General features: G+C 47.4%; 1 protein-coding gene and 1 long non-coding RNA gene across 2 annotated transcripts in view; one reads left to right on the top strand and one right to left on the bottom strand.

Moving 5' to 3' along the window:
• The window catches only part of LARGE1 (LARGE xylosyl- and glucuronyltransferase 1), a 488,867-nt gene that overhangs the window by 377,876 nt on the left and 89,940 nt on the right, over nucleotides 1–21,051 (top strand). Inside the window, exon 7 of the mRNA XM_072973425.1 lies at nucleotides 3,262–3,366. Coding sequence (XP_072829526.1) covers nucleotides 3,262–3,366 — 105 coding nt within the window. The remainder of the gene's footprint in view (nucleotides 1–3,261; nucleotides 3,367–21,051) is intronic.
• Nucleotides 967–20,201, bottom strand: LOC140700258 (uncharacterized). Its single transcript, XR_012078628.1, has 6 exons — nucleotides 20,069–20,201; nucleotides 16,857–16,978; nucleotides 3,622–3,748; nucleotides 3,208–3,278; nucleotides 1,941–2,117; nucleotides 967–1,360 (listed from the first exon to the last, which is right to left on the bottom strand). It is a non-coding gene; the product is annotated as an uncharacterized lncRNA (long non-coding RNA).

The raw sequence follows: 21,051 nt of genomic DNA, 5'->3' as shown, positions 1-21,051 counted from the left end.
GCGTCTGCATTTTTAACAAGAAGCCCAGGTGTTTTTGTAGCAGATGGTCCTCAGACCTCACCTAGAGAAACAAGGTTCTAGAAGGACCTCACTGTTGTGCTCAATGACCTCCAAAAAGAAAACCACATGGATGGGCTCGCTGTCTTCCAAAAGCTGATGGATGAGCTTGAATGATGATATTTTTGAAAAGGGCCATTACTTACTTAATGTGTCCCAGCCCCTATGATTAGCCCTTACACGTGTGAAGTCATTTAAACGTGCGAAGTCACAACAGCTGTAAGAGTTAGATACGGAGGCAGAGAGAGGTTAAGTCATTTTCTCAAGGATACACAGCTAAAGACGTGGAGGGCTGGGAACCGGAAGCAGGCAATCTGGTTCCAGTCTTCACCTCCGGCTACGCTGCTTGCACGTGGCTCCCTGACCACGGACACAGACCCCAGCCATCATTTTGATCATCAACAGAGCCGCTGATGTCTTCATCCAAAAAAAAAAAGCCAGAATGAAGTCTTAGCAGCTGTTTATCATTTTGCTTTCTCAACCAATGGATAGTAACCTTACAGCTCTCTTGGGGCAAAGTAAGGATTTTGTTTTCTTAACCTTGAAGAGGACTGGCAGATGTGAAAGGGCTGTGTGCCCCCGTCCTAGGAAATGCAGCCCGGGTGCAAACTGAGAGAAGGGGAACTTGGTTGCTGTTCTCTGAGATAACATTAAGGTTAACCAGGCAAATTACTCCTTCTCCGGAGATTAAGACCTTGAGTTCAAGCCTTCCAGTAGAGCAACTGATATAAAAGACGCTTTCAGGCGCTGCCTGCAGTTTTCCATGTAGGCGAAGAAGATGCCAAAGATCCCATAGCTGAGCGCGAGAATGTGGTGACACTGGGGAATGGGGAGCAGGTGAAGTGCTTTGCAGCTGCAGGGATGTGGATACACGAATGCACTGACATAAATGGTCTTCAGTCAGGAGAAATTTATGCAGCGGACGTCATTTATTTAGCAGATATTTATTAATGCCTCTGAGTATGTTAGATATTATGGAGTCCTTGCCCTTGGACGAATGGCGGGATGGACGTTTACAGATGAGCAGTGTGTGTGTGCCTGAATGTCACCCACTCTGTCTTTAACAGGATGTAAGTCAACTGATGGCAGGAATACCGGGAGGATGCCCCAGGTAGAGATGTCCCCATCTCAGGCGGGAATTCACAGGCGGCTCCGTGCTAGAGATGGGCCTGAAAGGATTACCGGTGGGGGCGGCAGGGGGCAAAGGCAATCCCCACCACGCGAGAGCCGTGCCAGGAAAACACAGAGGTGGGAACGCGAGCAGGAGAACTGTCCCTTCTCATGTGGCTGTTAGAGAATTCGTCTGAAAGAACACAATTCATGAAATGTCAGAATGTGGAGTGTGGACTTTCAGACAGCTGAAGAGTGTCCTTCCTGAAAGTCAGGTGGCCACCCTAAAGTCAATGAAACAGTCATTCCCCTTTGTCGGTTGTGAGCACGTGACACCCGTCACCCTACCAAAACCAACGTGGCAGCGCCAACCAGGGGTCATCGGTGATAATGAACCTGCTCCCCCAAGGACCCCACATCCTCTCTGCATCCCAGCCTCGCAGTGGGGTTTATTAAATGGGCTCTCCAGTGAGGTCATTGCATCAGGACTCAGCGCACGGCTTTCTGTGCTGAGGGCCCCGTGCCTTTCAGATCTAACTGTTGTGCACGAGCGTCCCAAGCTTGTTGCGGGCGGAATTGATTGGCTCTTGCGCGTCCTGAATCGGTGATCTGTTTTTCTGAGGGATTCTACGAGTTCTGAATGTGATCATATGCGATGACAAAGTGGGTGGTAGTATTTTTCCTATGCCTCTAATTTATGTGTTTGTGCTGGAGTGATGATTTAGATAGGAGCTCGATAAATTGATCAAATAAATTCCACCAAACCCACACACCATCATTTCAGGGAGCTGTCATCACACCAAGGAGGTTCTGTTTCACCCAGCGTGGTGTTCCCGGAGAACCGCTGTGCTTTCTGCACATGTTTCTGGGCTTCCATGCAGTCAGAAAGGGCTTTATTTCTCAGGCTGGCCAACGGTGTAAGGATCTGAGCTCTAGAAGGCATCAGTTAGCTGTGGATGACAGTGACTGTTAGTCCTGTGACCTTTAACAAGTTGTTTAAACTTTGAACCTCAGTTTCTCTTCCTGTAAGATATGTATTTGTAACTTCTACCTTAAACATTTGTCGTATAGGTAAGCAATAATGCTTTGAGACGGTGGAAAGGATCTGGGTGTCAGATAAGTGTAGATCCATGCCCTGGCTCCACCACTAGTTATGTAAATCACGGTCCTACGTGAGCCCCAGTGTCCTACTCTGTAAAATGCTGTTGATAATAGTTGCAAGAAATGCCTTCTGCACCTGGCATGACAGGGTTTTCTTAACGGAAGATAGTTGATTCTGATGCCTTCTTGCCCTACTTAGAAGTCCTGAGCCCAGAAACATTAACGCTGTAAGAAATCGGGGTGAGTGGCTCACTCACCCGAGGTGCTGAGATGCTAAGAAATTGACCGAGAGACCTGACTCATACCTTCGACGTTGGCCTCAGTACATGAGAGAGTGAGGCCAACGTCAAAGCTGAGCTCTGGGGACACAGAGGCAATTGTTCCCCTAGAAAACACTCCTGCCTTGAGATGATGTTTCTTGACACGAGATGAAGTGGATGTGAGAGTAAAAACGCTGCGGGAAGGTGGCTCTACTCTGGGGGCTCCCTTCTCCTTAACCAGGGGTCCTTTCTTCCTCACTGAGTGGGAAAATTATCTCAGCTCATGCTCCGAAAGCCAGTAAATTACTATACATTGGGAAATAGTGAACTGGAACGTTTGAAGAAGACTGTGTCAGTAAATAAATGTGTTGCATGAGTTGAGGGAGGGAGGGAGGGATAGATAGATGGATAGATGGATGGATGGATGGTTTGGGATTCTGGCTTTATCACAGATTAACTCGGTGACCTCAGGCAAGTTAACTAACTACTCTGGGCAACCTCCATTTCTTCTCTATAAAATGGGGATAATGAAAAAATATGGGTTGCCTAAGTGTGAGAATTAAATACATTAATACAAAGTATGCACTTAGGTCAGGGCCTGGCACGTCGTAAAAGCTCCCAATAACAAAAGCTGTGTTATGATGACTTGCTGTTGTCACGGCTCCTGTTCAGTACTCACTGTTCCACGTGGCTGGGCTTCTTTTAAGACCTCTGCATCCTCTGTACTTCACAGGTCAGCAGGTCCTGGGCCTGGTAGAGAACCAGAGTGATTGGTACCTTGGAAACCTGTGGAAAAATCACCGGCCTTGGCCTGCCCTTGGGAGGGGCTACAACACAGGTGAGTCCTGAGGGTGGCTTGCTGGGGAGGGGGCGGGGGTTGCAAAGAGCAATGTGAGGACTCAGTGCTCCTTCCTCGGGGAGAGGCGGTGGGCTACAGCGTGGGAGAAGGCCGCCCGGTTGCCTGAGTTCTGCGGTGGACGGTACATAGGCTATTGGCCTTCTGGTTCTTGCTTAGGGCTGCAGCTACAGGCACATAGGTACTGGGCCTGGCAGTCGGTGCCATTCTCACCAGAAAGCCCCTCCCCTGACCGACCTTCAGTCCCAGATCCGCTGGGCGTCTTTGCGAGTATGCCGTGTAGGTTGCTTGACTCCTAGAGATCATTCTGTCCCTTTTAGGTCCCCAGGATCTGCGTGCACCATGAGCAGTCAGGATTCGTCTTCTTTGTATAGGGAGGAAAGTAGCCAATGTCCTATTGACTTTTTTTTTTTAATGGAAGTGTAGTCAGTTTCCAATGTGTCAATTTCTGGTGTACAGCATAATATTTCAGTCATACATGTACATACATATATTCATTTTCATATTCTTTTTCATTATAGGTTACTAAGAGATACTGAATATAGTTCCCTATGCTATCCAGTAGAAACTTGTTGTTTATCTATTTTATATATAGGAGTTAATATCTGCAAATCTCAAATTCCCAGTTTATCTCTTCCCACCCCTTTTCCCCTCAGTAACCATAAGATTGTTTTCTATGTCTGTAAGTTTGTTTCTGTTTTGTAAATAAGTTCATTTGTCTCATTTTTTAAAGATTGCAAGTATAAGTCATATCATATGGTATTTTTCTTTCTTTTTCTGGCTTACTTCACTTGTATGACATTCTCCAGGTCCATCCATGTTGCTGCAAATGGCATTATTTCATTCTTTTTTATGGCTGAGTAGTATTCCATTGTATATATATATGTGTGTGTGTGTGTCTGACGACTTCTTTATCCAGTCATCCACTATTGACTCTTAAAGTTTCGGGTCAGAATGACGTAAATTCAGCTAACATTTCATTGGCTAAAGCATGCCATGTGGTCATGCCCACCTTTAATGGGTGTGGCCAAGTGCAACTCTACCATGTCCCTGAAAGGAGAGAAGGCAGAAATATTTGGTAACTGGCACTAGGGCGTACCACAGCCCCTAAACACCATGTGTCTGAAGTCAGATCTATTTTCTACCTTGTTGCTACTTCAAATGTGTGTCTCCTCTTTTCTTTCTCTCTTGATACCATCCTTCATTCATTCATTCATTCTTTGTTCATCTCCTGCCTGTCTGATGCTTCCTGTGCACTGGGCTCTATGCTAGTGCCCCAGACACAGCCCATGACCTCGTGGAGCAGAGAAACAGTGAAACTAGAACTACCTCCCTCTCTGTAGGCTCGGGTCCCGCCACTGTCTACCCTTGACCTCCACCTTTGATCTCTACCTTTGCCTCTCGATTGCCTCTTCCCCTCCATCCTCTTTGCCACTTCTTTCATACCCTATTCTCAAAGGATGCAGACCTGTGATCTGTATCAGGACTAGAATTGGAGCTCAGGGATCCGTAGGGTAGGTGAGGCCAAGAAGGGCTGGAACTTGGCATCTGAGACCAGTGGTACTGGGTTTGAGCAGGGCTCTGGGGATGGCACCACCAGAATGTGACAGGTGGCAGCCTGTCCTGGAGGCTAAGGTCATTCTATAGTGGGAAGAGCCAAAGAGTCACCTCCGAGAGCTGAGGGTCAGATTCCCCAGAAGTCAGACGCAAACACAGGGCCCCAGAGGCCACAGGAAAAAGGATGAGAGTCAAACTTCCAGAAGGGAAGTTCAGAGATCCAGTCCAAATGGGGTCAAAGCTGGAATCAGACAAGGAAAGAAAGGTCCAGGTCAAGGTCCTGAGCAGCCAGAGGTCAGGGAGCCCTGTATTAAAGGCCGGCCTTTGAGTTGGTGGACATGCTGATATTGGCCAGAACATCCAGGTGTGCCTCACGGGATGTAAGTCTTCCCTGCACCGCCTACCAGGCATTACTGGAAGCCTGCAGAGGTTGCAGTTGAAGAATTTCAACCACCAGCCCTTAGCAGACCCACAGCTGCATCCCCGAGGCTCCCCTGCTGGACTGGGCCTTAACCCTTGAGTTGCTGGATGGAGGGGAACTCCGGGGAGTGCCTGAGTTCAGGGGCTCAGAGCAGCAGCTCTGATTAGCCGGTTTGGAGGTATTTCTGGGTCTTAATTATGGGTAAGGCAGTGCCTCTGCATACCAGCTAAGGGTTGGCCAGGCACTGTGCTGGGCGCATTCAAGGTGGTAATCTCACCTCTTGAGGCAGGTGCGATTCTTGTCTCTGTTTTATACCCAGGATGCTCAAGCTTAGAGAGTTGAAGGCTGTCATCTGAAAAGTAAGGCTGCTGTTAACTACTAACCTTCCTAGCTTGCACTTGAGTGGCTTTCAAGAATGCTTTTTAAAACTGTGGAATCCTGGACTCTGCCGCCTTGAAACGTCTGGGCAGGGGCCCAGGATTCTGCCCTATAGGAAGCCTCCAGATGTTTCTGGAGCAGAAGGTCCAAGGCTCTGCGCTGATGGAACGTGGCACCTGTTTCCCATTCCAGCCAGCTTCCCCAGGAACTGTTTTCTCAGTGCGTTTGAGGTTGGACCCTTTAGGGGCCCACTGGGGCCAGTGGGAGGGCTCCCTGTGTCTCCTTTGATCAGTAAATGACCACCCCACGTTGATCTCCTGTGCCCGGATTCTGGCACATCCACTCCGGGCTTTCGTAAGCCGGAGACACCCATGTTTGTCGGGTGGGAGAGAAGGGGCATCTCAGGTAAACCCTGGCGTGTGTTTAGTTCCCGTCTTCCGCAATAGAGAATGAAAGAAAATGTCACGTGGACTTATAAACCACAGTGCCTCCAGGACACAGCACTGGGGTCATGGTTATCCGCGTCAGACAAAAACCGCCGGTCATCAATCCGGGTTTGCAGATGGAAGAAAAATGGAGCACGCTGGGGAATTTATTATGACCTAAATGCACGTCCCCTCCCGCTCCTCCTCGTCTGTCTCAGCACGTGAGGTCAGGAGATGTACAGGGACCTCGACCCTCTCCAGCTCCTACTCGATATGCCAAGGCTGTGAGTTACCTCCCATGCTGCTTCTTAAAGGGCAGAGCAGATGGGAAAGAGCCCTGTTAGAAGGGATGTGTCCGTTTAAATAAGCCAGTGACACCAAATGATCATTAGGAAAGAATTTATGCGACATCAAAATGCATTGGCTTTCACGATGGGGATTTGTTATTTTAAGACTGAGGATTGCGCCCTGATCCGTGGATGAGTCATTCAGACACTTAGATTCTCACGGACATCGAGGACGCCCCTGGAGGGAACCTGCCCCCTAAATCCCAGAGCATCTCAAGCCTCCAGAAGGGGTATGTCCAGCCAAGCCCCGTGTGGAGCCTTGAGCTTGGTGCTAGGAAACCGAAGCAGGTCCAGGTTAGGTTGCAATTCAGCCGTTTAGTCTCCTGGGTCCAAGTCGCTTCACCTCCTTGAAACTTGCTCCTCTCCCTTGTGAAATGAGTTAAATAACACTGGCACCCAGCATGCGAGGATTAGCAAGGTCACCTGTTTAATGAGCTTAGCCTGTGTCCCTGTTGCATTTTTCTGCCACTCAGTCTATCAGGCAATGGAATCCACCTGCTTTAAAAACGGTGGCGACCTGATTGCCTAGGGTTTGCTAAGGCTTCCTCAGCCCTGGGGTCAGAAAGAACCAGTACGTATTTTGCTTTTCTCCAAATATAATGCAGCCACCTTGCAGTTTTTCTCTCCACTACCTGGAAAATGTTAACTTTTCGTATTATTTTAGGTGCAAAAAAAATGACAAATTTAGTGTGTCTATCAGCTGTGTTCTACTTTGAAAATCCCCAGAAAAAGCATGAAATGTTTGATTTGGAGGCTCTGCCTTCATGGCCAGTCGCTTTTCCGCCTTGTGCCTCTGGGAAGCTTCTCAAGTGTCAAGCCCTGGGTTCTTCATCTGTAATCTGGGAATGGTGGTCCTCCCCGAGCCCGCAGTCAGGCTCCCACGTGGTGGTGTAGCTACAGGGCACTGGTAAACCCAAGTGCTTTTGGAAGTTGGTTATTGTTTTTCTTTCTCCTCCTAACCACAGCTTAGCTGAGAACCAGTTTTCAAGTAGTTCAGATTCAGCCCCATTTATCAGATTCAGCTGCATTCACCAGGCACCCTCCTAGGTACCTCCCGGTGCATCATCTTGGTTAATTGCTAGAATTATCTTGGATGGTAGACATTCACCTTCAAAGAGCCAGCCAGTTTCCCGCTCCTCTTTGTTTTTCTTTCCCAGTCTGCTTGCACACAGCCCACAGGGCCCTAAAAATCAGAGATCTGCCCACCTCGCCCACTCATCCAGCTCCCGTCTTCCTGGAGCGGTTTACAACTTAATTCCGTATCAAGGGAGCTGGTAAGCCACAGCAGCTGTGAACCACCTGGCAGATGCCAGAACAGGGTCCTTGCCATCTCCATTCAGGTGAAATAAAGGGTAACTCCCACATTCTTGCACAGAGAGGTGTCCATTCCCGACCATTCTGTCAATGCATCGTGTCCTGGTGCGAGCAGCTGTCATTCACGCAGCACTCAGCTGTCTGCAGGACTTTAAACAAATAAACAAACAAAACCAAGATGATGATAGTCTCAGAAAGATTCAACCCACTTCAGGTCATATGCTGACGGCGAATATCTTAAAAACAAACAGCAGCACAGAAGAGAAGGGGGTGGGAGCGCTGACAGCAGCAGGTGTTAGGAGAAGGAGTGCGGGAAGGCAGGTCAGAAGGGGGAAGATGGCGAGTTCATGAGAGGTTTGCTCGTGCTGGATCCCGGGGGCTTCTCAAGGAGAGGCTGCCTCCTCCCTGAGACGTATTCAGGACATGATATTAACCAGAGGATGCGTTTTAAGAAACAATTTAAAAAGAAAATGCATCCTGTTCCTTTTCAGTCCCCAAATTAGGCCAGAAACAGGCAGATGGAGACCTGGCTCTCCAGGGAGGGAGGGAGAGTTTCTCTAGGAATCCTTATCTGCAGAACAACAAAATTGGGACATTCAAGGACTGACTCACCTCTGAGGTTTGAGCAAACGGGGCCGTGAAGAAGTAAGTGGAAGGTAATTCATGGTAAAGTCAGACACTGTGGCGAATTCTATAGGGGGATTAAAGGGGCCAACTTTGGATAACTTGCTGAAGAACTGTTAAGGAAATAGCTTTAGTGGGGTAACTCCAAGTGTGGGGTGGAGGCCCGCCCTCGGCCCTGCCTCTGACACCCAGCCTTCTGCAACCCTGGACAAATGTTTTCATTTCCCCGAGCCTTCCTTGTCTCTTGGGCCAAGAACTAAGATCTCTTCATGCTCTGAAGGCATACTGTGACTGGATGATTTCCGCCTGTAAGAATTAACGTCTGGATCAACCAGACTGAAATGTAGTTTGTTCATTCAGTACATGCTACCAACTGCCTGTTATTTGGGGTAAAAAAATGATTTTTTAAAATGTGATCCCAAGAACCTTCCTTCAAGAAGATGATTGTCTAGGAGAGGAGAACTTGCATGTCTACAAATAAGTTCAGTACAACTTGAGCCTCTAGCATGGTTGAGATGCGGAGTTGAACATTAGCCCTGCAGTCACCCTCCCTGGACCAGCATTTTCTGGATGAATTCTAGAGGACATCGCAGGAGATGGGAATATGTGATCAGAAACTGGGGACAGGAAAGGTTGAGAAATCTGCATATTGCGTCTCTCCCTTGGAGATTCAAAGTGCGTGTTGGCGTATTAGAGATCCTGGAAAGCCCAAAAGTAAAGCTGTTAAACCTGGTAGCGTTCCCCACTCTTAACTTGATCCTAGAACTATGGAAACAAGTTTAGGAAGAACTGCCCGTACATTAATTCTGGGGTTGGGGGTTATCACTTTTTGAGCTCTGTATCCCAAGCCCTTGGCTTAGAAATATTTAAACAAAGAGTTTGTAGAATAATCCCTATGAAAGATGCTCGCTACTCTAGGAACAGTTCATCTGACACCACACTGAACAGAAGTGTCTACTCTCTTTTGTACCGTAGCTTCTCGTTCATTTTTCTACTGTAAGGACGTACACACCATATCATTGCACTTTCTTAATCAACATCCTACGTGTCGTTGTGTATCTGAAGCCGGTCACCAGCCAGCAACCCTCCAAACCTTTCCAACCTGAATGACATGCTCTGGCTCTTATCAAACTACAAGGGTCTCACTCCTCCACCTGGACACTTCTGCCCACTTTTCTGCATCACTTAAAATGCCTGTTGAAGATGTCATGCTTCAGGCCCCAACCCTGAGAGACCGAATCTGAGTCTTTAAAGACGAGGCCAGGTAACCATACTTTAAACATGCTCCCTACATGTTCTGATGCACGCTAGCCTCCTAGTACTGGCTTTCATGCTCATTTGCCCATCAAGCTCCAATTGAATTGAGTTCAGCTGAAAACTCTTTGCATGACCGTCCAGCTGAAGGTTCCCCGTTCAGCACTCCTGTGATAGATTTATTGAGCCTAAAAACACAGACTTTATGGTGAGTTTTATCTTAGGGAGGCCAATCTTTGTGTCATTTTCTTTGACTTCATTTGAGTTCTCAACTTAAGGTCAACCGCAAAAATAATGAAAATGCCTTCTGTTCATTCAGCCAGTGGCCTTGCCCCATTTTTTGCTAACATGTTTTGAGTGCCTTTCTTATAATCCTAGAATAAAATTCAAAGATTACCTGTGTGACACTGTTTACCAATGTAATTTCAAAAAAAATCAATAAGGTGCCTTTGCTCTGATATAAAGGAAAAAAAAGGAAATTAATTTACTAGAAAATATATTGGCTACAACATGTCATTGCTCACTCTCGGCTGCAGTTGAAGACATAATGCAGTGAACGAAGTGGTGGGTGCTTCTGTGCCTGTGTTTGGGACAGAGCCGTCTGCAGTGTGACCGCTGCCAAGCAGGACGGTCCTGATGGGAGACTGGCAGAACAAATTCCATGAGCGGTGTTTGCTGTCTGTGAGACGTTTTCCAAACTAGTGAACACCTCTAGCAGGAAGTACCATCTCTTCTTGATTTGTATTCCAAGTTCAGTGTCTATTAAATCATGCCCCAAAGAAAGCGCTTTGTTTTGTAAGTAGTATTTTTCCCAGGCTCAGCTAGTTGTAACAATTATATACAAGTATAACATGGATGTCCAGGGGGCCCCATGCGAGGGGCAGGAATACCCTTCATCGTGCTGGTCGGTCCTGAGAAGGGGTTCTGTCCTCCCCGAGAGTCATGAATCCAAAGCAGCAGGCTGACTCACATGCAAAGCCATGACGTGCCCAAGAGCCCCCTGGAGTTTGGGGTCAGTGTCTAAGAGAGTGCTCCCTGCTCCCGGAGAGGATTCAGTCTGCCCGAAGTCTACTCAGCTGTCCTCCCGTCCAGCTACTTCTCTCCGCTTAACTTTTTTAATTTTAATTGAAGGATGATCAGTTTACAATGTTGTGTTAATTTCTGGTGTGCGGCATAGTGATTCAGTTATATGTACATATATATATTCCTTTTCATATTCTTTTTCATTATAGGTTATTACAAGATATTGGATATAGTTCCCTGTGTTATACAGTAGGACCCTGTTGTTTATCTATTTTATATATAGTAGTTAGTGTCTGCAAATCTCAGACACCCAATTTATCCCTCCACTCTCTCCTTTTCCCCCTGGTAACCATAAGTTTGTTTTCTATGTCTGTGAGTCTGTTTCTGTTTTATAAATAAGTTCATTTGTGTCACTCTTTTGGATTCCATTTATAAGTGATATCATATGGTATTTTTCTCTTTCTGGTTTTTATCACTTAGTATGATGATCTCCAGGTCCATTCATGTTGCTGCAAATGGCATTATTTCATTCTTTTTAGGGCTGAGTAGTATTCCGTTCTGTGTATGTGTCTGTGTGTATTTACCACAACTTCTTTATCCAGTCATCTGTCAATGGACATTCAGGTTGCTTCCATAGTCTTGCCTCTTGAACATAGTGCTGTTGTGGATACTGGGGTGCATGTATCTTTTCGAATTAGAGTTTCCTCCAAATATTGCTAGGTCATAGGGTAAGTCAAATTTTCAGGAATCTCCACTTAACTTTTTTCTAAAGTTCAGTGATTTTACCCAAAGCTTTTCCACTTCCTATCCTGAACCAGAGTCTCTGTTGGCCCTTGTGGGTTCACATGGAATAAATCTGCTCCCTCGTCCACCTGACGACCCCTTAGCTATCTAAGGGAAAGAAAGCAAACGGTGCCTCCCAGTCTTCTCTTCTGGTTCCCTGCACCTCTCTGATTCTCTGAGCCCCAGTTTATTCATATATGGGATGGAGATGGCCGGGGTTTCTACCTCACGGAGGATTGCTGTAGGTCAGCGAGGTAAGAGAGTACATTTAATGTGGTAAGACAAGAGTGGGTGTGTAGTCACACTCAGGAAATGCCACAGCAGTTGCCTGTTGTCATCTGTTAAAAGGTAGAAAAAGAGACTACAGGAAGTTCAGCCTCTTACAGTGTTGGTCCCTCTGTGCCCCGGGAGCTCCTGTTTCATTTTTCCTGTTAACAGACAGCATCACTTATGTTCTGGAGGTGAACTATCCTGGGTTCGAGTCCCGGCTCCATGATTCTGGGCAACTAGCAGTGTTTTCTTTAGTTACCATATCAGGACAAGAAGGGTTTCCCTCTAACAGGGGTTGCTTTGAGTAAGAAATGAGATCAGATTTGAAAAGTACTTGGGACAATGGCTAGATCAACACATGTCAGCTGTTAGTACTTTCTCTTTCCTTTCATGTTTGAGGTTCACAGGCAGGGCGGACAGGTGGGGCTGTTCGGCGTTTTTGACAGTAACTCTGTCTTTTGTCCGGTGAGGGCACCCAGGGCTGAGCACTCCCTCCCCAGAGCTCACCATCCACTTGTCCATTCATTAGGCACATATTCACCAGGCACCTTTCTAGGCCCTGGGAATGCCACTGCCCAAGACAAAAAGAAGCCCTGTTCATGGGAGGTCCTTGTTGTTGTGGGAGAGAAGCCATCTTCCCCGTGTCCTGTGGTACCATCTCCTCCTGGGCTTCCGCATTCACCCAGCTCCAGCCATTCTTTCTTCCCTGCTGTGCCTCGAACTCACCTGTTTAAACCTGTGAGCCTCTCAGTCTCCAAGGTACAGCCTCGCTCTGCCCCCTTCCCTGCCTCATTCTTCTCCATCCGACCTTAAGATCATCGCCATCTGACCTAAGATCAGTTTGCCCATTTTCTTCTTAATTTTCTGTTTCTTTCCATGAGGATAAATTCCTCAGGGGTTATAATTCTGTCAGTCAGTTTTCCCGCTTTGTCTCCTGTACCTAGAATCATGCCTGGCGTATGTTAGGCAATGAGTAAGTATTTGTTGTTGAATGAAATGAATGATTTTGGAAGATGGTGTTTTGAAGACAGTAAAATAGAACAGCGGTGGCAGATTTGGTGCCCCGGGGGTCGCTGGCAGTGTCCGGAGACATTTTTAGTTATCATAACCAGGGAGATGCTACTGGCATTTAGTGAGTAGCAGCCAGGGAGGCTGCCACCCATCCTGCAATGAGCAGGAGAGTCTCCTACAGTGAAGAACTTCCCAGCCCAAAACGTCAGTAGTTCTGAGTCTGGGAAACCCTGACAAAATGTGATGGCTGGGAAGCATGGCAGGGAATCGGAGTCTTCTAGAAAGAGCCATTTTTTACAGAAGGGTTTTCCGAGAGAATAACACTTGAGTGCTGATGGAAGGGGAGTTGGCAGCCAGGCTGAGATCCAAAACAGTTGGATCCTAGGCAGAGGGGAGAAAGTGCAGAGATCCCTGAGCAGGAGTGGACCTGGATGTGTGCGTTCCTCTCACATGGTCATGCCCCCGACCCCCTGCTCAGAGACATCAAACGGGCCTTCGCCAAGCCGCAGGTGATTAACCGCTCACCGACGCTCTGTACGCATATATTGGATTCTCCAAGTGTTCAGAGTCAGAACGCCATCAGATTCTTCCCTGCACGCCCTGTGAACTCTCTGACTCAATTAACATGCTTTAGGGCCTTGCATCTGGTCCTGTTCCCCTGCCTCAGCTCTAGGGTTTGTAAAGGCCACTTGTAGCCCAGAGTGCATCCAGGCAAAGCACAGCATCCTGGGAAAAGAGTCCTCCTGGGCTGGTCTTGGCTAAACTCTCCAGACACATAGTCCCTCGTGGCTCCTACTCTTCCCTGGGCACCCCTGTTCAGCCGTGCTCGCCTCCTGACCGTTACATTCCCAAATGCATTCCCACCCCAGGCTTCAGCCCTCTGCCAGCTGCTCCAACTCCGAATCCTGTTACTTCCTCCAGTCTGCTCAGGTGTCATCTCCTCACAGTGGGCTTCCCTGACCGTCTGATCCAAAGTAGCACCCTCAGTCCCCCTCCTCTGATTTATTATTCTTCATGGCACTTCCCATCAACATCATAAAACATATGAATCAAATAAAAATATCAAATGTAAAAATTAAATAAAATGTTGTTGATTCCCCTGCTGCCTATTTGGTAGGCAGAATGCCCACCCTTCCTGCCCAAGATGTCCAGGCCTTAATCCCTGGAACCTGAGATTATGTTATGTTATGTGGCAAAAGAAACTTTGCAGCTGTAATTATGGACCCTAAAATAGGGAGATTATCCTGGATTATCCGATGGGCCCAGTCTAATCACAGGACTCCGTAAAGGCAGAGACTTTCCTCTACCTGAAAGCAGAACAGGTTGTGGCAGAAAGGAAGTCAGTTGGAAGCATGAGGAAGACTCCCTGTGCTGTTACTAGTGTGGAGACAGAGAAGACAGAGTGACGAGGAATGCAGGTGGCCTTTAGGAGCCAGTAAAGCCTCCCAGCTGACAGTCAGCAAGAAAGTGGGGAGCTCAGTCCTACAGCCGCGAGGAACTGAATTCTGCCAACAACCGGATGAGCTTGCACTGGATTCTCACCCAGAGCCTCCAGATAATACCCAGGCTGGCTGACACCTTGATTTTGACCTTGTGAGAGTCTAAGCAGAGAACCCAGCCCGGCCCCTAGATTTCTGACCTATACAACTGTGAAATAATAAATTGATATGTTTTGAGCTACGAAGGTAGTTTGTTGTGGTAGCAAGAGGAAACACACCTCTCTGTCTTTCCCCACCAAGACCAGTCTCCTTGAGGGCAAGGATCTTGTTTTGTTTACTCCTAAGTCCCCATAAACCTGCAAAGCTCTCAATAAATAATTGTTGAATGAATACGAGAGTTCCAGCTTTCTGCACCACTGCCTTTCTGGGCGTGGCAGAGAGCTGGGGGAAGCTGCTCGTGGGAAACATTCTGTATTCCTAAGTCTTACAGTGTTGCCTACTCAGCAGGCCAAGCCCTCAGCAGGTACCAGCCACCTGCCATGGGGCCCTGCCCCATGAGTAGAAATTAAAAATAAGATGCAGTCTCTGCTGGCACCACCATCAGCCCCGGCCCCCTGCAGGGGGTCCACTGTAGACTCAAAGATCAGAGATTAAGGACAATTATGTGCAATGAGGCCAGCTGCTGTGATGGAGGGGCACGTCTGCAAAAGGAGAGCTAGGGTGGAGGCCTGCTTGGAACCACTGAGAAGGGTGTCAGAGCCAGGAGGGCTGCAGGTGGGGAGGGTGGGTTGGATGTTCAAGACAACAAAGCAGGAGGTGTGGAAATACTTGGCAGGGTCAAGAGACAACAGATAGTTTGTCCATTTAGTTTAATCACGTGTGGAGTCTAGGCCTGGGATACAGGGCGTGCTGAAGTGCCTAAACTCTGCCTCCATCCTGACTAGTAGAGTGGGTGGCCTTGGACAGATCGCTTCATCTTTGTTTTAGGTCTTCTGTTTGTTTATTCTTTTGGGGTTTTTTGACCTGACTTTCCTCATCTGTAACATAGATGTGCCAATACAGACTCACAGGATTTCTGGAAAGATTAAGTAAATGGGAACACCTGGAAACCAGGAAACCCTCAGGAAATGGTGGCTAAGACTCCTGGCACAGCCGTAGAGATGGAGCGGAGGTGCGTGCTGGGTAAGCAGTGAGGCTGGGAGCTGGACAGGCCTAAGGTCTGGGTGCCAGAGAGGCAGTTCAGCTTTATCCAGCCGCAGCGGGGGGTTAAACAATGCACGGCTGCACTCCTGGCCTCAGGGAGAAACCACCCTCACCCAGCATCCTCTTCCCTTGTTACTGTCTCCATTCATGTCTTGTCCCTGAGCCAAGAGGCGCACACTGTTCAAACACGATGCAAAAGCTCCATCAGCAGGCCCAGGGCACCTCTCCCACCGCACTGCCCTCGGCGGCACTGGGTCGCCTGATGGACCCTCAAGAGGCAGCCAAGTGCGAGCTTCCCCCTGCTCGTTGGACTTGGTGGGCGGCCTCTAGTTAAACTCTGCTGCTCAGGAGTTTTCCCAGCTGCATCCTGAAAAGATGGCAAGGTCACCGCCCTCCGGAGCCAAAGCCACTGTTCTAGAAGAGCCCCCCGTCCTCGCTTCCTCTTCCCCGACCCGGTCTCACGGGAGAGAACGTGTATTTCATTTAAGGCTCCCAGAATCCGACCCTAAGCGCAAGGAGACTGCCCCCAGCTTCTCCCCTCCCTCTGAGACCTTTTCACGTGAACTGTGTTTCATATAAGCAGTTCTGTTTCCTGGGTGGTTCCGACAGCAGTCTCACGATTGTCCTCCCTCTTTGCTAAGTAAATCACAAGGCCTCTGCATGCTGGACAGGTGAAAAGTGAAACAAAAAGAAACTGAAAGCAAAAGCAAAACTTTCCCACCGAGCTGGGCCTGCCCCGCAGCCGTCCAGGTGGACTAGAGCGGCCGCATCTGTCAGACTGGAAAACTGAACACTGGCCGCTCCCCCTGGGTTTGTCCCTGATGGCTGTGCATCCTGCACTTCAGGCGGTCAAGCCACCTGTCCAAGCCCCGGCGTCCTCTCCTGTGAACTGAGAGTCAGGATGCTGTCGTGGCCCTTCCAGGCTGCCCTGGCAGAATGCGATAGGCTGGGGGCTTGTAAACTGCGGAAATGCATTCCTCACACTTCCAAGGACTGAAGTCCAAGGTCGAGGTCTGGTGAGAGCTCATTTCTGGCTCGTGGATGGCAGATTTCTTGCTGTGTCCTCCCATGGTGGAAGGGGCTGGGGAGCTCTGTGGGGTCTCTTTGATAAGGGCACTGATCCCGTTCAGGAGGGCTCCATCCGAATGACCCAAGTACCTCCTAAAGGCCCCACCCCCAATGCCATTACACTGGGGGCTCCACATAGGAATTTTGCAGGTACACAGTCATCCAGTCTGGCATAAATGACTTTCCTGAAATGTCACAATTTTGCTGAGAAGAGGAAAGGTACAGATACTGTAAAGTGGAACAAAATAGTCGGCAGCAGCATCTTTGTAACACGTGAGCACACGTGCCATCAGTGCTGCTGCCACTTTGTTAATGACGTGCTACCACTGCCCCTCCCAGCCATTCCTCATTGTACCTGCAGCCAGAAACCTCTTCTCCCCGAGGCCTGTGACAGGCACCCTCCTTCATCCATGGGGCTCACTTTGTCTTCATGTTGAGAGGCTGGTGAGCAGTTTCAAAAACCCCAAGGCTTGATACCTAGATCGGAGTGTTTCAGGGGACAAGTGGAGGTATCGTAAGGTACACATTTAATGTATATGCATAAAAAGTCCTTACAGAAGTGTATTAAGTGCCTGCAGTTAAACTGTAGCTCTTTTTGCAGAAGTTGGCACACAGTAGACCCTTCAGAAAGAGTGGTCCAGTTGCTTTAAAAATTCCATTATGGGGGAGGGGAAGGTATAGGTCAAGGGTATAGGTCAACACAAGGTCCTGGGTTCAATCCCCAGTACCTCCAATAAAAATAAACGTAATTACTTCCATCGCCCCACCACCACCAAAAAAAAAAGACAAAACAAAACAAAAACAAAAAACTCCATTATAGACTTTGCCAGGTGTTCTAACATTGTTAGATGACTGCAAAAGATAGGACATCTTTTAAAAATTACATATGAAAAAAGCTATTGACAGCAGCCCTTATCCACATTTGTTGTAAAGGACAAATAGTGTAGAAATGCAGCGATAGCCTGGGATTGTGAGAACCTATTGTTGAACTTTCAAAAAATGGGAGAGCTCTGGTTGTTAAACACAGCCAGTATTAAAAATCAAATTATCTAAACTTACCATTAAATAGTTTGAAAGCAAAGGTAATACTCAAAGCTCATGACCTCCTAATCATTTTGCTGTTGTCTCTGCTCTTAAGTTTATTTCCATCTGCTGTGGTGGCTGTGGGCAGGAAGCACTGTGTGATGACATGCTACTGCAGGTGGTTTCCCAGTTCTGGCAGTCACTATGTTGGTAGCTTGAAATCTGCCATGGTGGGAGTATTTACACCATGGAAATGGGCAAACGCTACGTATACATCAGGGCTTTTCTGTCTAGAGATCCTGTTAAAACTTAATCGTCATACCACCAAAATATACCACTGAAATACACAAATATATAAAATCCCTTTCTCCATCACGTTCCCCAGAGTTAAACACTGTTACAAGTTTGCAGTATACTCCTGTCTTTCCATGTGTGTAATGACCTGTTTCTCTCTGTATATGCATCTCCTTTTTAATTATTTTATGCCCTGCTTACTTAAGGATAAGATGTTGGGTATCTTTTACATTGATACATATAGTATTTTCTTTTTTCTTTTTAAGAACTGCATAGTTTTCTTTTCCACTTGATGAATGGACCATAATTTCATTTCCTCTTAATTGGTCTTTTAGTTGTTCCGAGATTCTCCACCACCCCCCAGTTATAAGCAACACCACCCACAAACATCCTTTACATTCTGCTGATGCAGTGAATTCTAAGAAATGGTACTTCTATATATATATATAGAAATGTTAAATGTTTATGTTTTAGAAAACGCCAAATGTGTCAGAGGTCAGATAGGTAAAAATAGAACTAATATTTAAAAGTAAACTGTTTTAAAATTAAAACAGTGTGCATGTGTGTGTATGTATTTAGCTTATTTGTTTACTGTGCTGGGAACACAATCTGTATGTTGCATAAAAACCAGTATTTTGCGGAGTAAGTGACTTAATGGAAACCTGCTATGGACTGAATTGTGCCCCTCCAGATTTAGATGTTGAAGCCTGACCCCTGCAATGTGATGGTATTTGGAAACGGGGCCTTTGAGAGGTGATGAGGTTTAGATGAAGTCAGGAGGGTGGGGCCCCCAGGGTGGGATTAGTGCCCTTGGAAGAGGAGACATCAGAGAGCTTGCTCTCTCCTCCACCACGTGATCATAGTGAAAAAGTAACCCTCTGCTCGCTGGGCAGAGAACTCATCACTGGAAAGCAACTGTACGAGTACCTGGATCTTGGACTTCCAGCTTCCAGAACTCTGACAGTTAATTTCTGTTGCATAAACTACATAGTCCATGAGATTTTGCTCTAGCAGCACAAACCGCCTGACACAGAACCTAGTTTTAGCCTTTTGCGACGTAGGCAAATGGTCTCTGGCTAAGAGGTCCAGCCAGGGCTTTGAAGCTGTGAATGACAGACCAGTAGCCAAGTGAAGCAGAGCCCTTCCCTTGCTCTGGGTAACTCTACCTGGCTCTGGCATTTCAGCGCTGGGACTAAGTGAACTGACCTGACCCATTAGTGGACACAAGGGGTAAGAGTTTCCTGACAATGTTTCTGCCCCGACTCTGCTGACCCATGGTTTCTGTGTCACTCACTCAAGTCTTGGCATGGTCAGAGCTAACAGGAGCCGTGACCCAGCCACTCAGATGCCTGTGCTGTTGCGTTTGCAGTGGAAGGGAGAGAAGGGAGGGCGCGATCCTCAATCTAACTGCCGTAAAGAAAATAATCAAATGTTCATTCAGTGCACGGTTTCCCTGAAGACGTATTTATGGTGAGAAGAGGCATCTGATTTCCTGGAGGTCTCTCAAGTTCACAGTACCCATCTCTTCAATTTGACTCGCGCATTCATGTGCATTAGCTCACGTAATCCCCATTTCAGAGGAGCCAAAGAGGCACAGAGAGGCTAATTGACGGCAGAAGTTAGCGGAGCTGGTAAACCACAGGGCGCAGTGCTGACGCCTGCCTGCCAGTGTCTTCTCAGAGCTGCAGTGCTGGAGAGTGACAGGGCGGTTGCTAAGATCCGCTGCAGGGGATTTGTCCAGCCCCTTCCCCAAAACACCGGACCTACTTTCTTAGCCCATGTGGACCATTTTATAACCATCCTTGAATCGAGGGCCCAGTGTTGTGTTCCTATCACCAACTGACACTGAGCATTTACTTTGTGCCAAGCCCTGTGCTAAGTGCTTTTTCTGCTTTATCTCATTCAGTTCTCCCTACATTTTTTGGAGAGGTTTACACGATTTTTCAAAATCTTACATAATATGTAAAATGTGTATACATATCACATTTTCTTTATCCATTCAACCTCAAAAGGCATGTAGGTTGAGAATAATGCTGCAGTGAACGTGGGTGTGCAGATGTCTCTTCAAGATATTGATTTAAACGCCTTCAGGAAGTTACCTGGTTTAACTACGTAAGGTGGTGGATGTATTAATTACCTTGATCTTGATAATAGTTCTGCAGTGTATGTGTATATCAAATCATCACGTTGCATACTTTATATACAATCTTACATATCAATAATTCCTTAGTAAAGTTAAATAAAACAAACCTTAAAAAACAACCTTAAGAGCAATTGCAAGAGATCATGATGCATAAATTCCCAGATGGAGAAAGCCCTGGGGCCACAGGGAAGAGGGGCTGCAGGGATGCCCCTCCAGTGGTTGATTTGCACCTCTGTTGTTGCCAGGGTTATGATCCTGTACTTTCCCTGGGACTGACAGAGCTCTGCAAAAGAAAAAAAAAAAGTGAGTGACATCATAGAGAGAAAGAGAGACTCCAGCCTCCTAGTCCGTCTCCTTGAGAGCTGTTCCTGGCAACCACCTTTATGCTGGAACATCCGTCCTCCCCCTCCCCCGCCTTGTCCCCCTGAGCCCTCAATTGCCCAGTCTCCTTTTAGAGCATATTTGACATTTCCGCACAGCAGGGCAGCTGTATTTGAATCAGAATGGCACCAGCGATGCTGAAATCGGTTAGCAGAGCCCTGTGGGACCTGCTATGAGTCAGGGAGTCTCTGCTCAGACAATTATCCGAGAGCAGCCTCCCATCTCTGAGCCCACGTCGCCTCTTTGCTCCTCGGACCCCCCCTGTTTCAGCACAGACCGTGTGCCCAGCGCGGTACAGACTGGCTCATCTTCAGCTGTGCCCAAGGGAGGCAACAAGAAAAGTAGAAAACATGGCTCTTGTCTTCAAAAAAAAAACGAAACCCATCCCCATCATCAAGTTGGAGCAGCAGGCAGATATACCGAGGGAACATTTAAATCTTAATCTTATTCAAAGTCGATGTAATATCTTCCTTGTGAAGGTTTACCAGTTTCCGGCAGGGGTCGGGTCCTGCCAGGTTTAGCCACGACCTGCTTTTGTCTGTCTCGAGCGAGGGAGCGTTTTTACATTTCTTTCATAATTGAGAAAAAATCCAAACATAAGTATGCTTTGTGACACTGGAAATTGTCATGAAATTCAAATTTCAGTGTCCAGCAATGAAGACTGATTGACACACAGACACACCATCCATTTTTGTTTTGTCTGTGGCTG

This window comes from Vicugna pacos, chromosome 12, assembly GCF_048564905.1.
Source record: "Vicugna pacos chromosome 12, VicPac4, whole genome shotgun sequence".
Classification (NCBI taxonomy): Eukaryota; Metazoa; Chordata; class Mammalia; order Artiodactyla; family Camelidae; genus Vicugna; species Vicugna pacos.
This window is presented reverse-complemented; position numbering and strand designations above follow the sequence as displayed.